Source organism: Notolepis coatsorum (genome assembly GCF_963971535.1).
Source record: "Notolepis coatsorum genome assembly, chromosome: 12".
Taxonomy (NCBI): domain Eukaryota; kingdom Metazoa; phylum Chordata; class Actinopteri; order Aulopiformes; family Paralepididae; genus Notolepis; species Notolepis coatsorum.
The window spans coordinates 10,545,695-10,559,143 of NC_140176.1; the positions used below are offsets into that span (position 1 = coordinate 10,545,695).

General features: G+C 42.8%; 1 protein-coding gene across 1 annotated transcript in view; it reads left to right on the forward strand.

Annotated features, from left to right (window-relative positions):
- Positions 1-10,531, forward strand: part of LOC311237608 (uncharacterized protein) — a gene marked incomplete at both ends in the record, with an annotated part of 81,782 nt that extends 71,251 nt beyond the window's left edge. The window contains 6 exons of the mRNA XM_084325546.1: positions 659-769; positions 1,078-1,197; positions 2,562-2,745; positions 3,735-4,006; positions 8,771-8,907; positions 10,364-10,531. Of these exons, the coding sequence (XP_084181672.1) occupies positions 659-769; positions 1,078-1,197; positions 2,562-2,745; positions 3,735-4,006; positions 8,771-8,907; positions 10,364-10,531 (992 nt within the window). The remainder of the gene's footprint in view (positions 1-658; positions 770-1,077; positions 1,198-2,561; positions 2,746-3,734; positions 4,007-8,770; positions 8,908-10,363) is intronic.
- Between the last annotated feature and the right edge of the window lie 2,918 nt (positions 10,532-13,449).

Below are 13,449 nucleotides of genomic sequence, written 5' to 3' on the forward strand. Positions count from 1 at the left end.
ACCTCCGGATTCCCAGACGACTGCTCTACCTCCTGAGCCCCTCCACAACAAACTTCCCACCACAGTCAGGACAGCCGAAACCCGACCAATCTTTAGTCGTAGACTAAAGAGACACTTCTTCAATCAATATAAAAAAATACAAAAAAATTACCTTCTTATTGTCATGCACTCTTCCTAATATACTAACATACACTCAACACTGTAGCACTCGAGTCTGAACACTTTGATGAACATTGTTACTCAGCAGCTGATAGAGTTGTACCCTTCCTGCTGACTTGTCGTACAAAACTTGTAAGTTGCTTTGGGTAAAAGCGTTCATCTAAATGACAAAATGTAAATGTAAATATATACATAATGTAATATAAAAATATAGATAAGGAGGTTGTTGACCTCAATGATGAACTTAGAGTGTTCCAGAGTTTAGGACCTCTAAAGCTAATGTTGTATTGATGGCTAGATGTCTGACAGAAAGGTAAGTGGAGTTTATTACTATGGATTGTTGGATATGAGTGAATTTCTGATGAAAAAATTAGGTGGCAGGAAGATCTTGCCTATTGTTTATGAACTTGTATATGAATGAGCATATATGCTCATAATGCTGCTGTCTGTTGTTTAGAATGGGCACTATACTATAATATCATTGGGTTTTATTCAACAGGTAAATGTTACCACATGTGTCCCAACAAGGTGTGTCTGCCCAAGTCGTCAGTGTGTGACGGTGTCATCGAGTGCAAGGATCGCAGTGACGAGGTCAACTGTACCAGAGCCTGTGAGTCTCTTGTGGTCTCGTACCTCTTGTGAAATTCATTCCCACCTACTTCCAGGTCAAAACGCTTAACGTTATAAGCTAACACTGTAGTTTATCTTGCCCCCCCCCCCCCCCCCCTTTGAGGACCACAATGGAAATAAACCGTAAGGTTTTATTGTGTTTTAATTCTCTACGATTTTAAATGATATGTGATGGCTGTACATGTTCAGTATTGTATGTGATTTTTAGATTGTCGAATAAATTCAATCAATCAATCAATCACTGTAGTTTATAACACTTTTAAGTCTGTCTTTCTTTGGTTTCTTTAGACCACAAAGGCTGCACCCCGTTCTCCTATAAGTGTGCCAGTGGAAAGTGTGTGAGCAAGATCAACCCCGAGTGTGACGGAGTGAAAGACTGCTCCGACGGCTCTGACGAACTGCGCTGTAGTGAGTCATTTTTGGATTTTGAATGTTAAATGTGTGTGTGTGTATACATTAATTAACCTAAATATGCAATTTAACTGATAGATACAAAAAATGTATTTATTTATGTTAATTTAATTGTGTTGATGTTTCCATTTCTGCAAAATAAGTATGTACTGTACATTTTGTTTGGTTTGGTAAACATTGCACTTAGTCTATCAGTGTAGTGTATGTGTGTAGGGGCAGGTACAATACGAACTTTCTTCTTCCTGTTCCTTTCAGTCATGGAATTTAGTGGAGCATATTCATTTGTACTGTTGGACTGTATTTATTAAATCCTTACAACATGTTTTTGTTTGTTTACTTATTTGCACAATGATACAAAATAAAAATAAAAATATCAAAGCAACACATGAAACAAAATGTGCAGGTGAGATAAAAAAAAACCTAGAGGTTTATGAAGGTGTCTCACCTAATAAACAATACGAACAATAATGAAACAACCAACTGAAAACAATTATAAAATAAGCACCAGTGGGCGGCTACGTGGCGTAGTGGGCAAGGCGCTCACCACGAATACTGGAGACGCCGGGCTCGCCTGTTCGAGCCCAGCGCTCCACATTGCTTTCAGTTTAGCTGGTCGTCCGTACTAATACACATTGGCCGTATTAGGGGGTGGGAAACTGATGGGTGGGGATCGGGCGTTGTGGACAGCGACTCCTACAGGTCGGTTGGTGCGCCTGCGCAGTAGAATCAGGAAGTGTCGGGGGCAGCGTGAGCCTCCCACGCGTTACTCTTCGCCACTGAGAGATCGAGCTGCGCAGGTGAAAAGATGCGACTGCTGTTACCTCAAGTACCGGAGGGGACTTGTGCTATGTATGACTTAGTCCACATTGCAGCCGGCTTGTGGGAGGCAAGAAACAGCGTTCGTGACAGGAGAGGGTTGAATTGGATGATACGAAATTGGGATGGGAGAAAATATAGAAAATGGGAGAAAAAGTGGATCAAAAAACAAAAATAAAAATAAGCACCAGTAAATAAACATGGTAAAATAGGTATGTATGTGTGTGTGTGTGTGTGTGTGTGTGTGTGCATGCCCAATCAACACACACTTTCTTTCTTTTTAGAACGTGATAATTTTGTTCTTTACACTAGAAAATAAAGGATTTTCACACTCTCTATCTCTCTCCCTCTCTCTCCCTTCCTCCCTTTATCCCCACCCCCTCTCCCCCCCCCCCCTCTCTCTCTCTCTCTTTCTCTCTCTCTCTCTCTCTCTCTCTCTCTCTCTCTCTCTCTGTTTCTCTCTCTCTTTTTCCCTCACACTCTCTCTGTATCTCTCTCTCTCTCACCCTCCCTCTCTCCCTCCCTCCCACCCTCTTCCTCCCCAGGCTGTGGCACCAGGCCCAGGAAGCGTGCTAAGATCGTGGGGGGGTCCGATGCGGGGGCCGGCTCGTGGCCGTGGCAGGTCAGCCTGCAGATGGACCGCTACGGCCACGTCTGCGGCGCCACGCTGGTCTCCAACCGCTGGCTCATCTCCGCGGCTCACTGCTTCCAGGACTCTGACGCCATCAAGTGAGAGACGCGTACATTTTAGTGTCGTAGTAACAACTGTCAATGACATCGTGGAGGAATTTAGCCAGGTCATGGATGTAGTCAAATATAGACTTAGTTAAAGGAACACGCCAACATTTGGGGAAAGTAGCTTATCATCTTCTCCAGAGAGAGACGAGAAGATACTGCCTACCAACACCCTAACAACCACCTAGAACACCATAGTAACTGCCTAGTACACCTGTACAGTGTTCCCCACCCACCCCTCCTACCCAACCCTCCCCCCACCCCACCTACCCAACCTCCCCCAATGTACAGTTCCCCCCCCCCACCCCACCTACCCAACCTCCCCCAATGTACAGTTCCCCCCCCCCACCCCACCTACCCAACCTCCCCCAATGTACAGTTCCCCCCCCCCACCCCACCTACCCAACCTCCCCCAATGTACAGTTCCCCCCCCCCACCCCACCTACCCAACCTCCCCCAATGTACAGTTCCCCCCCCCCACCCCACCTACCCAACCTCCCCCAATGTACAGTTCCCCCCCCCCACCCCACCTACCCAACCTCCCCCAATGTACAGTCCCCCCCCCCCACCCCACCTACCCAACCTCCCCCAATGTACAGTTCCCCCCCCCCACCCCACCTACCCAACCTCCCCCAATGTACAGTTTTTACGTCAAATGTATATACTCTCTTTTCTGGACTCTTTTTGTATCACAAACAGTACTGTATTTGCAAATCTGGTATGTCATAAATGTATAGATGTAGCAGTACTGACTATCTGTATGTCATGTATGTCATATATGTTATGATGAATTGAAAATGGGGGACCCTGATGTAAACGAGACGAAGTCTTTCTCTGGTCTGCATCCCCTTAACAATTGTGTGTATTGAGCCGTACTGTATTGTACCCATTCTGCAATCTGTTAATAAAGTTTTCAATCAATCAATCAAACCTAGCAACCACCTAGAACCACCTGAATGAAGCGCTGGAGTGTGCCCCCGCAGGTACTCTGACGCCAGGTCGTGGCGGGCCTACATGGGCATGCGTGTGATGACCTCTGGCAGCAGCGGAGCGGCCATCAGGCCCGTCCGCCGGATCTTCCTCCACCCGCAGTACGACCAGTTCACCTCCGACTACGACATCGCCCTGCTGGAGCTCAGCGCGCCCGTCTTCTTCAGCGACCTGATCCAGCCCGTGTGCGTCCCCGCCCCCACGCACACCTTCAACACGGGCACCAGCTGCTACGTCACCGGCTGGGGGGTCCTGATGGAGGACGGTAAGCAGCTTGGAAACATGGTTTGACTGTGGTGCCAGTAATATAGACGTGTGGTGCCAGTATAGATGATGTCAGTATAGATGATGTCAGTATAGATGGTGTGATGTCAGTATAGATGATGTCAGTATAGATGGTGTGATGTCAGTATAGATGATGTCAGTATAGATGGTGTGATGTCAGTATAGATGATGTGATGTCAGTATAGATGGTGTGATGTCAGTATAGATGATGTCAGTATAGATGGTGTGATGTCAGTATAGATGATGTCAGTATAGATGGTGTGATGTCAGTATAGATGATGTCAGTATAGATGGTGTGATGTCAGTATAGATGGTGTGATGTCATCAGTATAGTGGTGTGATGTCAGTATAGATGGTGTGGTGTCAGTATAGATGGTGTGGTGTCAGTATAGATGGTGTGATGTCATCAGTATAGATGGTGTGATGTCATCAGTATAGATGGTGTGATGTCATCAGTATAGATGGTGTGGTGTCATCAGTATAGATTGTGTGGCGTCAGTATAGATAGTGTGATGTCATCAGTATAGATGGTGTGATGTCAGTATAGATGGTGTGATGTCATCAGTATAGACAGTGTGGTGTCAGTATAGATGGTGTGATGTCATCAGTATAGATGGTGTGATGTCAGTATAGATGGTGTGATGTCATCAGTATAGACAGTGTGGTGTCAGTATAGATGGTGTGATGTCATCAGTATAGATGGTGTCAGTATAGATGGTGTGATGTCATCAGTATAGATGGTGTGATGTCATCAGTATAGATGGTGTGATGTCATCAGTATAGACGGTGTGATGCCAGTATTCATGTTCAAACCTTTATTTAAACTCAAAAGGCAACTGAGGTTTCCCTCATTTACAGTCACGTTGAGTGTACATACAGACATTTCTTTTTAAAAGCATATAAAACCATAACAATAAGACAACAAGATGAGGCAAAAGCAAGGATAACAAATCAATTAAAACACATACAAATTGATTGACAAAGGTTGGAGATCAAGGTTTTAAACTCTGCAACAGAGGAGAGAATCTCAATATTTAAGGACTGTTGGAGTTCATTCCATGAGCTAGAGGGGCATCATAACAAAATGCACATTCCAATAATGATGTAGTATAAGGAAGTAGCTTACCAATAATGACCTTCAAAATGAAACAATTACCAGTGTTTGTTGCGCCTCTCCGTCAGAGAGAACCCACCTTCTCATAGAGGAGTGATGTGTCGTATCTGTCATCAGTGATGACTCTTAGGGGCAGAGTGACAGACAGAGTCCAAGGATTTAAGGGTTGAGGCTGCAGCACGCCTATAAATTACATCACCATACATGTAGTCCAACAGCTTGGACACATGGTTTGACTGTGGTGCCAGTATAGACGGTGTGGAGCCAGTCTCCTTTTGATCTGATTTGATTTGATTCACACACGTAAAAATGCACAATACAAATATAATTGTGCAAATATAACAATGTTTATGAAGTGGATGTGCAGCACATTTAAATCAAAAGAAAAGGGGGAGAAATAATAATAATAATAAAAACGAGTAAATATTTTATTAGTTTATTAGTTACTAAATTTTTAAGTAAAGAAAAACACTCAACAATACAATAAAACGAAACACCGAAACAACACAATATATGTAGACAGAATGCAAGGATTTGAATGAACCAATCAGCCAGAAATACAGAAGTAAATTAAGTGAACAAACTCAATTAGTCTGTTTCCTGCACCAGTCACCTTCAGGGGGCTCAATAGATTCTGCCTGATGAAGTCTCTTGTTGGGTTGGTTTCTTTAGTCAGTAAAGCATTGGGAGCTGTGATCCAGCTGTGATCCAGCTGTGATCCAGCTGTGATCCAGTGTGTGGAGATCCATCTTCAGATGTACGTCTATCATCCTGCACCTGGTCTAAAACACACACTCCACTGTGGACAGGGGAAACAGTCTCACTGCATTGGCTTGTTTTGTCAGTTATTTCTCAGAATTGTGGATTTTATGGTGGTTTTATTGTGGATCTATTTTGATGTTTCTTCTTGATCTGTGAAGCCCATGAAGGCAATTTGTTGTGATTTCGGGCTTTACTAATATTATATATATATATATATATAGTATATTATATTATAGTATAGTATATTACAAATACATTTTATTTTATTTATTTCATGGAAATATGATTCCTAGGAGTCAATACAAGATTGAATTACTTAGTTTGGGTGTATAGCTGTGTAAGCAGAGAGGCCTATTCATACGGCATAGTATCATACTTAAACTACTATTATACCTAAACCAGTATCAGACCTAAACCAGTATCGGAACTAAACCAGTATCAGACCTAAACCATTATCAGACCTAAACCAGTATCAGACCTAAACTAGTATCAGAGTGTCCTGAGGCATAGACATTTTCCCATGTCACTCTCATGAATGACATGATGACATTGGTGAACAGTGTTATGAACTAGATCAGCCTGGGGTATGAAGTCTGACTCCGGTCTCCTCTCCATCCCCTCTACCAACCTGCGGACTGTCGGTCCCAGAGCCTTCTCTGTTGCCGCACCCACCCTCTGGAACTCCCTCCCTCCAAACATCCATAGTGCTACATCCCTGCACTCAAATCCCAACTCAAAACCCACCTCTTCACCAAATTTGTAAATGACTGCCTGATTTCCCTATTTTCTTTTTATTTCCTTTTTACTTTATTGTTACGTCTTCCCTGATGCCCTTCCCCTAGCTGCCCCCTCCTGTTAAGCGCCTTGGGTCTCTTGAAAGGCGCTATATAAATCTAAGATATTATTATTATTATTATTATTGGAGTATGAATATTGGAGTATTATTGGTGTACTGATTCAGCCTGGGAGTATGAAGTGTACTGATTCAGCCTGGGAGTATGAAGTGTACTGATTCAGCCTGGGAGTATGATGTGTACTGATTCAGCCTGGTGGTATTAAGTGTACTGATTCAGATAAGTGTACTTGGTCGATAAGGATAGTATAAGGTCAGGTATTTTATAGTTTGGTTGGTCGGGTGACAAACTAAACACTAGCTTTTCCTCTTGTGGGGAAATCACACACAACTTTCTTGCATCACACTCTCTTCACTCCTGTCTGTGTGTCGCAGCTTCAACCAGCTGATCTTTATTTTTTTTTGATCCACTTTTTCTCCCATTTTCTATATTTTCTCCCATCCCAATTTCGTATCATCCAATTCAACCCTCCCCTGTCACGAACGCTGTTTCTTGCCTCCCACAAGCCGGCTGCAATGTGGACTAAGTCATACATAGCACAAGTCCCCTCCGGTACTTGAGGTAACAGCAGTCGCATCTTTTCACCTGCGCAGCTCGATCTCTCAGTGGCGAGGAGTAACGCGTGGGAGGCTCACGCTGCCCCCGACACTTCCTGATTCTACTGCGCAGGCGCACCAACCGACCTGTAGGAGTCGCTGTCTACAACGCCCGATCCCCACCCATCAGTTTCCCACCCCCTAATACGGCCAATGTGTATTAGTATGAACGACCAGCTAAACTCAATGTGTATTAGTATGAACGACCAGCTAAACTGAAAGCAATGTGGAACGCTGGGCTCGAACAGGCGAGCCCAGCGTCTCTGCATTCGTGGCGAGCGCCTTGCCCACTATGCCACGTAGCCGCCCCCAACCAGCTGATCTTTATTGGTGATTGTCACAAACAAAGGTCTGATGACCAAACAAAATACCACCAGGCTGTTGTGAAGCCAGCCCGTCCAGTGAGTGCTTTAAGCACAGGTCCCGGCAGGTAATAAAGAATACGTTTTTCCAAAGGTAAATTATATTTATTAAATAAGGAGGGGAATGAAACCCACAACAATATGCCACAAGGGAAGGGAAACAAAACAGGGATATATAATAAGACAAACAAACACCAGTTATCGCCGTGTCACAGGACACAAGCCACTCCACATGGTTGGGGTCCTGGATAACCAGCCAGCACAACAGAACAACACAGGCTATTACTAATACACAGGAGTGCCACCAGACACAATCACACTTACCTGGTGGAAACACCAGTAAGTCAAAACAATGAAGCTACTAAGTAGCAGTGTGAATCAAACCACAGGTAGTCCCACGCAACAGTGGACATAAGGCAAAAGACGCAACAATATCCACACAGGTCAGTGGAAATGGCAAATGACGCAATCCAGTCCACACAACAGTGGCAATGGAAAAAGACGCGCCCAGAGTGTGTGTAGGCTGTCAGGCTTTATCCACCCGTCCCTTGAGGCTGACAGCTGCCACTCATCAGGCAATCAGAGAGACAGGCGGCACCTGGGAAAGGGAGAAAGAAAAAGGGAATTACACACTTTAGTGATCAGTTCCTGTTTCCAGCAAACATTATTCTCACTGACTCACCAGCTAATACAGAAAGTGAATCAAAAGGAAGGAAAGATGGAGAAGAAAAATAAAGGAACTATCATATTCCACATGTTTATGTGTAGAGAGGAAACTGCATTCACAAATACAGGTGCTGGTCTAGATAGATGTGACATTATTGTAGAGATAATACAAATCTTCCCTGGCTAATTTTCCAGATCCACAGAGCTTTTAGAAAGGTGTATGGGAAAAAGTATTGTTTTTCCCCCAAAACAGGCAGGTCCAAAATTATTGTTGTTGCTTACATGTATCCCATGTATTACATGATGAACTTTTCTGTCTGTCTGTCTGTCTGTCTGTCTGTCTGTCTGTCTGTCTGTCTGTCTGTCTGTCTGTCTGTCTGTGTGTTACAGGTGAGTTGGCCTCTCTGTTGCAGGAGGTCTCAGTGAAGATCATCAACAGAAATTCTTGTAACAAGCTGTACGACGACGCCGTCACTCCCAGAATGCTTTGCGCCGGGAACCTGCAGGGAGGGGTGGACGCTTGCCAGGTGTGTGTGTGTGTGTGTGTGTGTGTATGTGTGTGTGTGTGTGTATGTGTGTGCACGCTAGGCCTGTCCCCGACTAAGGATTTGTATAGTCGACTTTGATTGGCCAAAATTAGCAGATAGTATAACTATTTTTTGTATCATTCCATTTGGACTGTGGGGGTGATTTAACTTAAATCAGACATTAAGCACCCCCCACAGCCCAATCAGACATTAGGCACCCCCCACAGCCCAAATGGAATGATCAAAAATGATATATTTCTTTGCATTCGACTGAGAGATTGGCAGTCGACTACGGGTCCTTTCGATCGATTAGTCGACTATTCGACTAGTCGAGGTCAGCCCTAGTGCACGCACGTGTGTGCGTGTTGGAGATAGAACGACATGCTTGGATACACAATACAGGGTTCACGATTCCATACAGTACAACCACCATATGAAGAGGTCTCCTGAGGAGTAACATTACATCAGGGAAATGTATTGCATACAAAACTGACTTCCACTGTGCAAACTGTAATGTGTAATGTAATGGGCGACGGAGAGCTTTTAAAAGTGATAGGCAAGTCATCTAATTTGTGATTACTGTCTTATTATACAAATAGTACTTACTTGTGATGTGTATTGTCAGGTTTTTGTATTGCGATATATTTAATTTATATATATTTTCCCATCCCCTGTGTGTGTGTGTGTGTGTGTGTGTGTGTGTGTGTGTGTGTGTGTGTGTGTGTGTGTGTGTGTGTGTGTGTGTGTGTGTGTGTGTGTGTGTGTGTGTGTGTGTGTGTGTGTGTGTGTGTGTGTGTGTGTGTGTGTGTGTGTGTGTGTGTGTGTGTGTGTGTGTGTGTGTGTGTGTGTGTGTGTGTGTGTGTGTGTGTGTGTGTGTGTGCAAAGACAATGATTATCCGGCCTAGGAAGATATTAGGCTTACTAGGCTTCAGGTAGAGTTACACCTTAGTAGAGATGTTGCACGGAAGTGTTAGTGTTGTTTTATTTCTTCCAACATGGCTGCCTTGGTAACCACTTTTGAAAGAAAAGGCCTAATTTCCATGCAGTGGTAGAGTAGGCAAAACACTGGAAAAGCAAAAGGTATTAATGTTCCACTGTGACTTGTTTACCACGTCCAGTAATAAGACACCAAATTATAAAAATGTTGTTGATGTATTTCTCATATATCAAACACATAACACGCATAGCAACCACTGTTTCACCCAACATGGAGACCAAAATGGACATTCTAAACAATCCCTGCAAGGCCTGTATTGTGATCATGTGATCGTATAATCATTAACGCTTTCACTGCCACACGACAGAAGGTTAACCGACGGTCGTGTGAACCTTCTGTGAATTGTCGCAGAATTCCAGAACGGAAAGGTTAACCGTTTTGGTAGTGCGGCAGTGAAAGGGTTAACAGCTGTGTCTTGTTCTGGTCTGCCTGTGTCTTCCTACGTACCCGTGTGTGTAGGGCGACTCTGGAGGTCCTCTGGTCTGTCTGGACCGCGGGAAGCGGTGGTTCCTGGCCGGGATCGTGAGCTGGGGAGAAGGGTGCGCGCGGCAGAACCGACCCGGCGTCTACACACAGCTGGTGAAGTTCTCCGACTGGATCCGTCAACAGACCAGAGGACAGGTCTGATGAACGGATTGGACAGACAGACAGACAGACAGACAGACAGACAGACAGACAGACAGACATACAGACAGACAGACAGACAGACAGACAGACAGGTTGACAGACATACAAACAAACAAGTTGACAGACAGACATATGGATGGACAAGTCGCTGGACAGACAGACAGACAGACGAACATATGGACAGACATATAGACAGATAGATGGACTGACAGACAGACAAGTTGATGGATGGACAGACATACAAACAGACAGACAAGTGAATGGATGGATGGATGGACAGACAGACAGACAGATAGATGGACAAGTGGTCAGGCAGACAGACAAGTGGACGGATGGACAGACAGATAGAAAGGTAGACAGACAGACGGACGGACAAACAGACACCTAGGTGGACAGACAGACAGATGGACTACTAGACACCTGGACAGACAAACAAATAGGTGGACAAACAGACACATGGGTGGACAGACAGACAAGTGGATGGACAGACAGACAGACAGGCAGACAGACAAGTGGACAGACAGGCATCTAATCCTTCAGAACTTGAATCCAAGTCGTGACAAATGGACGATATCGTAAGAACACTCTCAAGTCTGTGGCGTCTCCGTGGAAACCAGAGAGCACATTAGCCACCATCACGTCTCCAAACCAACAGGGCTTTTTTACACGATCCTGTTGTCTAGTTCCGCTCACACAATAGCCACAATGCCTCCCAATGTTTCCTAGAACGATAAGCCCGGGACGGGTCAGTGACATCATAAAACCATTCACAAAAACAACGGCCCCCTTTACCACCGAGAGACCAATCAGTCAAGTCCAATTGTATTTATGTGGTACCTCAATTACAGCGGTCAAAACGCTGTCCACAAGGACACAAGTTGTCTCGGGCCAGTGCTAAACCTCCTCTGTGTCCCAGATCCCGTCCTTGTCGTATAACTTTTGTCCCTATAGCGAGTGTCGTCTTTTGCGTCTCCTAACTCCGTTCTTCCCTGCACAGATAATGAGCACGTTGCACACACCCCACACCAAATGAACTGCAGTCAAACAGCTGTAGTATTCCTGTGTTGTTGTTTTTCTCCGTACATACTGTATGATTTACCACAGAAATACTGTAGTGATTTAGACTATTCCCGTAGTTTTGTTCTTTCATACACACTATAGATTCGCCACAGAAGTACTGAGGCATTTAAAAGGGGACTAAAAACATTTCTTTTTAACAAGGCATTTGCCTAAATGGACCTACTGATGATGCCTTGTGTGTTTTAGCTGTCTAGAGCTGACTTTGATCTGAATTTTTCTTTCATTTCATTGGTTGTTTTATTCATTTTTATTTTATTATCTTTATCTCCTTTCACTTTTAGATTTGTTACAAATATAAAGTGCGTTACAAATAAAATGTATTATTATTATTATTATTATTATTATTATTATTATTATTATTATTATTATTATTATTATTATTATTATTATTATTATTATTATTAAGTACTGTAGTAACTCACCATAGTATATCAGTAGAGGAATACTATAGAAATGTATGGTTGTGTCAATGTCAATGGTTTTACCATAGGAAATGCTATGTTTCTATAGTGATACACTATAGTATTTATATAGGGATTGGCACGTATGAAAGACAAAGACGAAGAAATCACAGGAATACTATAGTTCTACGATAGTTCATTTTCGTATGGGACAGGCCAAATGAAATATATTGGATACTTTTGTCTCACGTGGTAAAACGGTTCTCTCCCTTCAAGCGTGTACCGGTATGACTTCTCATCTACACGTGTACGTGTGTACTGTATATCTATGTCTGTGGCTCACAGTGCGTATGTGTGTGTCCATGACTTATTATTGTACTGTAACTGTATATGTATATATATATATTGTGAGAGACAAGCATGCGCGTCTGGTACAGGTGCGCGTCATCTGTGCTGATGCGCTCTGCACTGGCGGGAGTCTCTCCGGAACTCCTAATATGGGCATATGCCCCAGTACCTTGGCCGACACATAGCGGCCGTCTATTACAATATATATATATACATATATATATATATGCATGTGTGTATCATGAGTTTATTTTGAGTCCTCCTAGGCATTATTTTATATAGACTTTGTAGCTGGTGGCGTACTGTGCCTGGATTGGGCATGGTGATATAATGTTATGGTGATATTACATAACATGGTGTGATGTAATGTTATGGTGATATTATATAACATGGATGATGTTATGGTGATATACTGTAACGTTATGGTGATATTATATAACATGGTGATATAATGTTATGGTGATATTATATAACATGGATGATGTTATGGTGATATACTGTAACGTTATGGTGATATTATATAACATGGTGATATAATGTTATGGTGATATTATATAACATGGTGTGATGTAATGTTATGGTGATATTATATAACATGGATGATGTTATGGTGATATACTGTAACGTTATGGTGATATTATATAACATGGTGATATAATGTTATGGTGATTGGTGATATACTGTAATGTTATGGTGATATTATATAACATGGTGCTATAATGTTATGGTGATATTATATAACATGGTGATATAATGTTATGGTGATATACTGTAATGTTATGGTGATATTATATAACATGGTGATATGATGTTATGGTGATATTATATAACATGGTGATATGATGTTATGGTGATATACTGTAATGTTATGGTGATATTATATAACATGGTGATATAATGTTATGGTGATATACTGTAATGTTATGGTGATATTATATAACATGGTGATATGATGTTATGGTGATATTATATAACATGGTGATATGATGTTATGGTGATATACTGTAATGTTATGGTGATATTATATAACATGGTGATATGATGTTATGGTGATATTATATAACATGGTGATATGATGTTATGGTGATA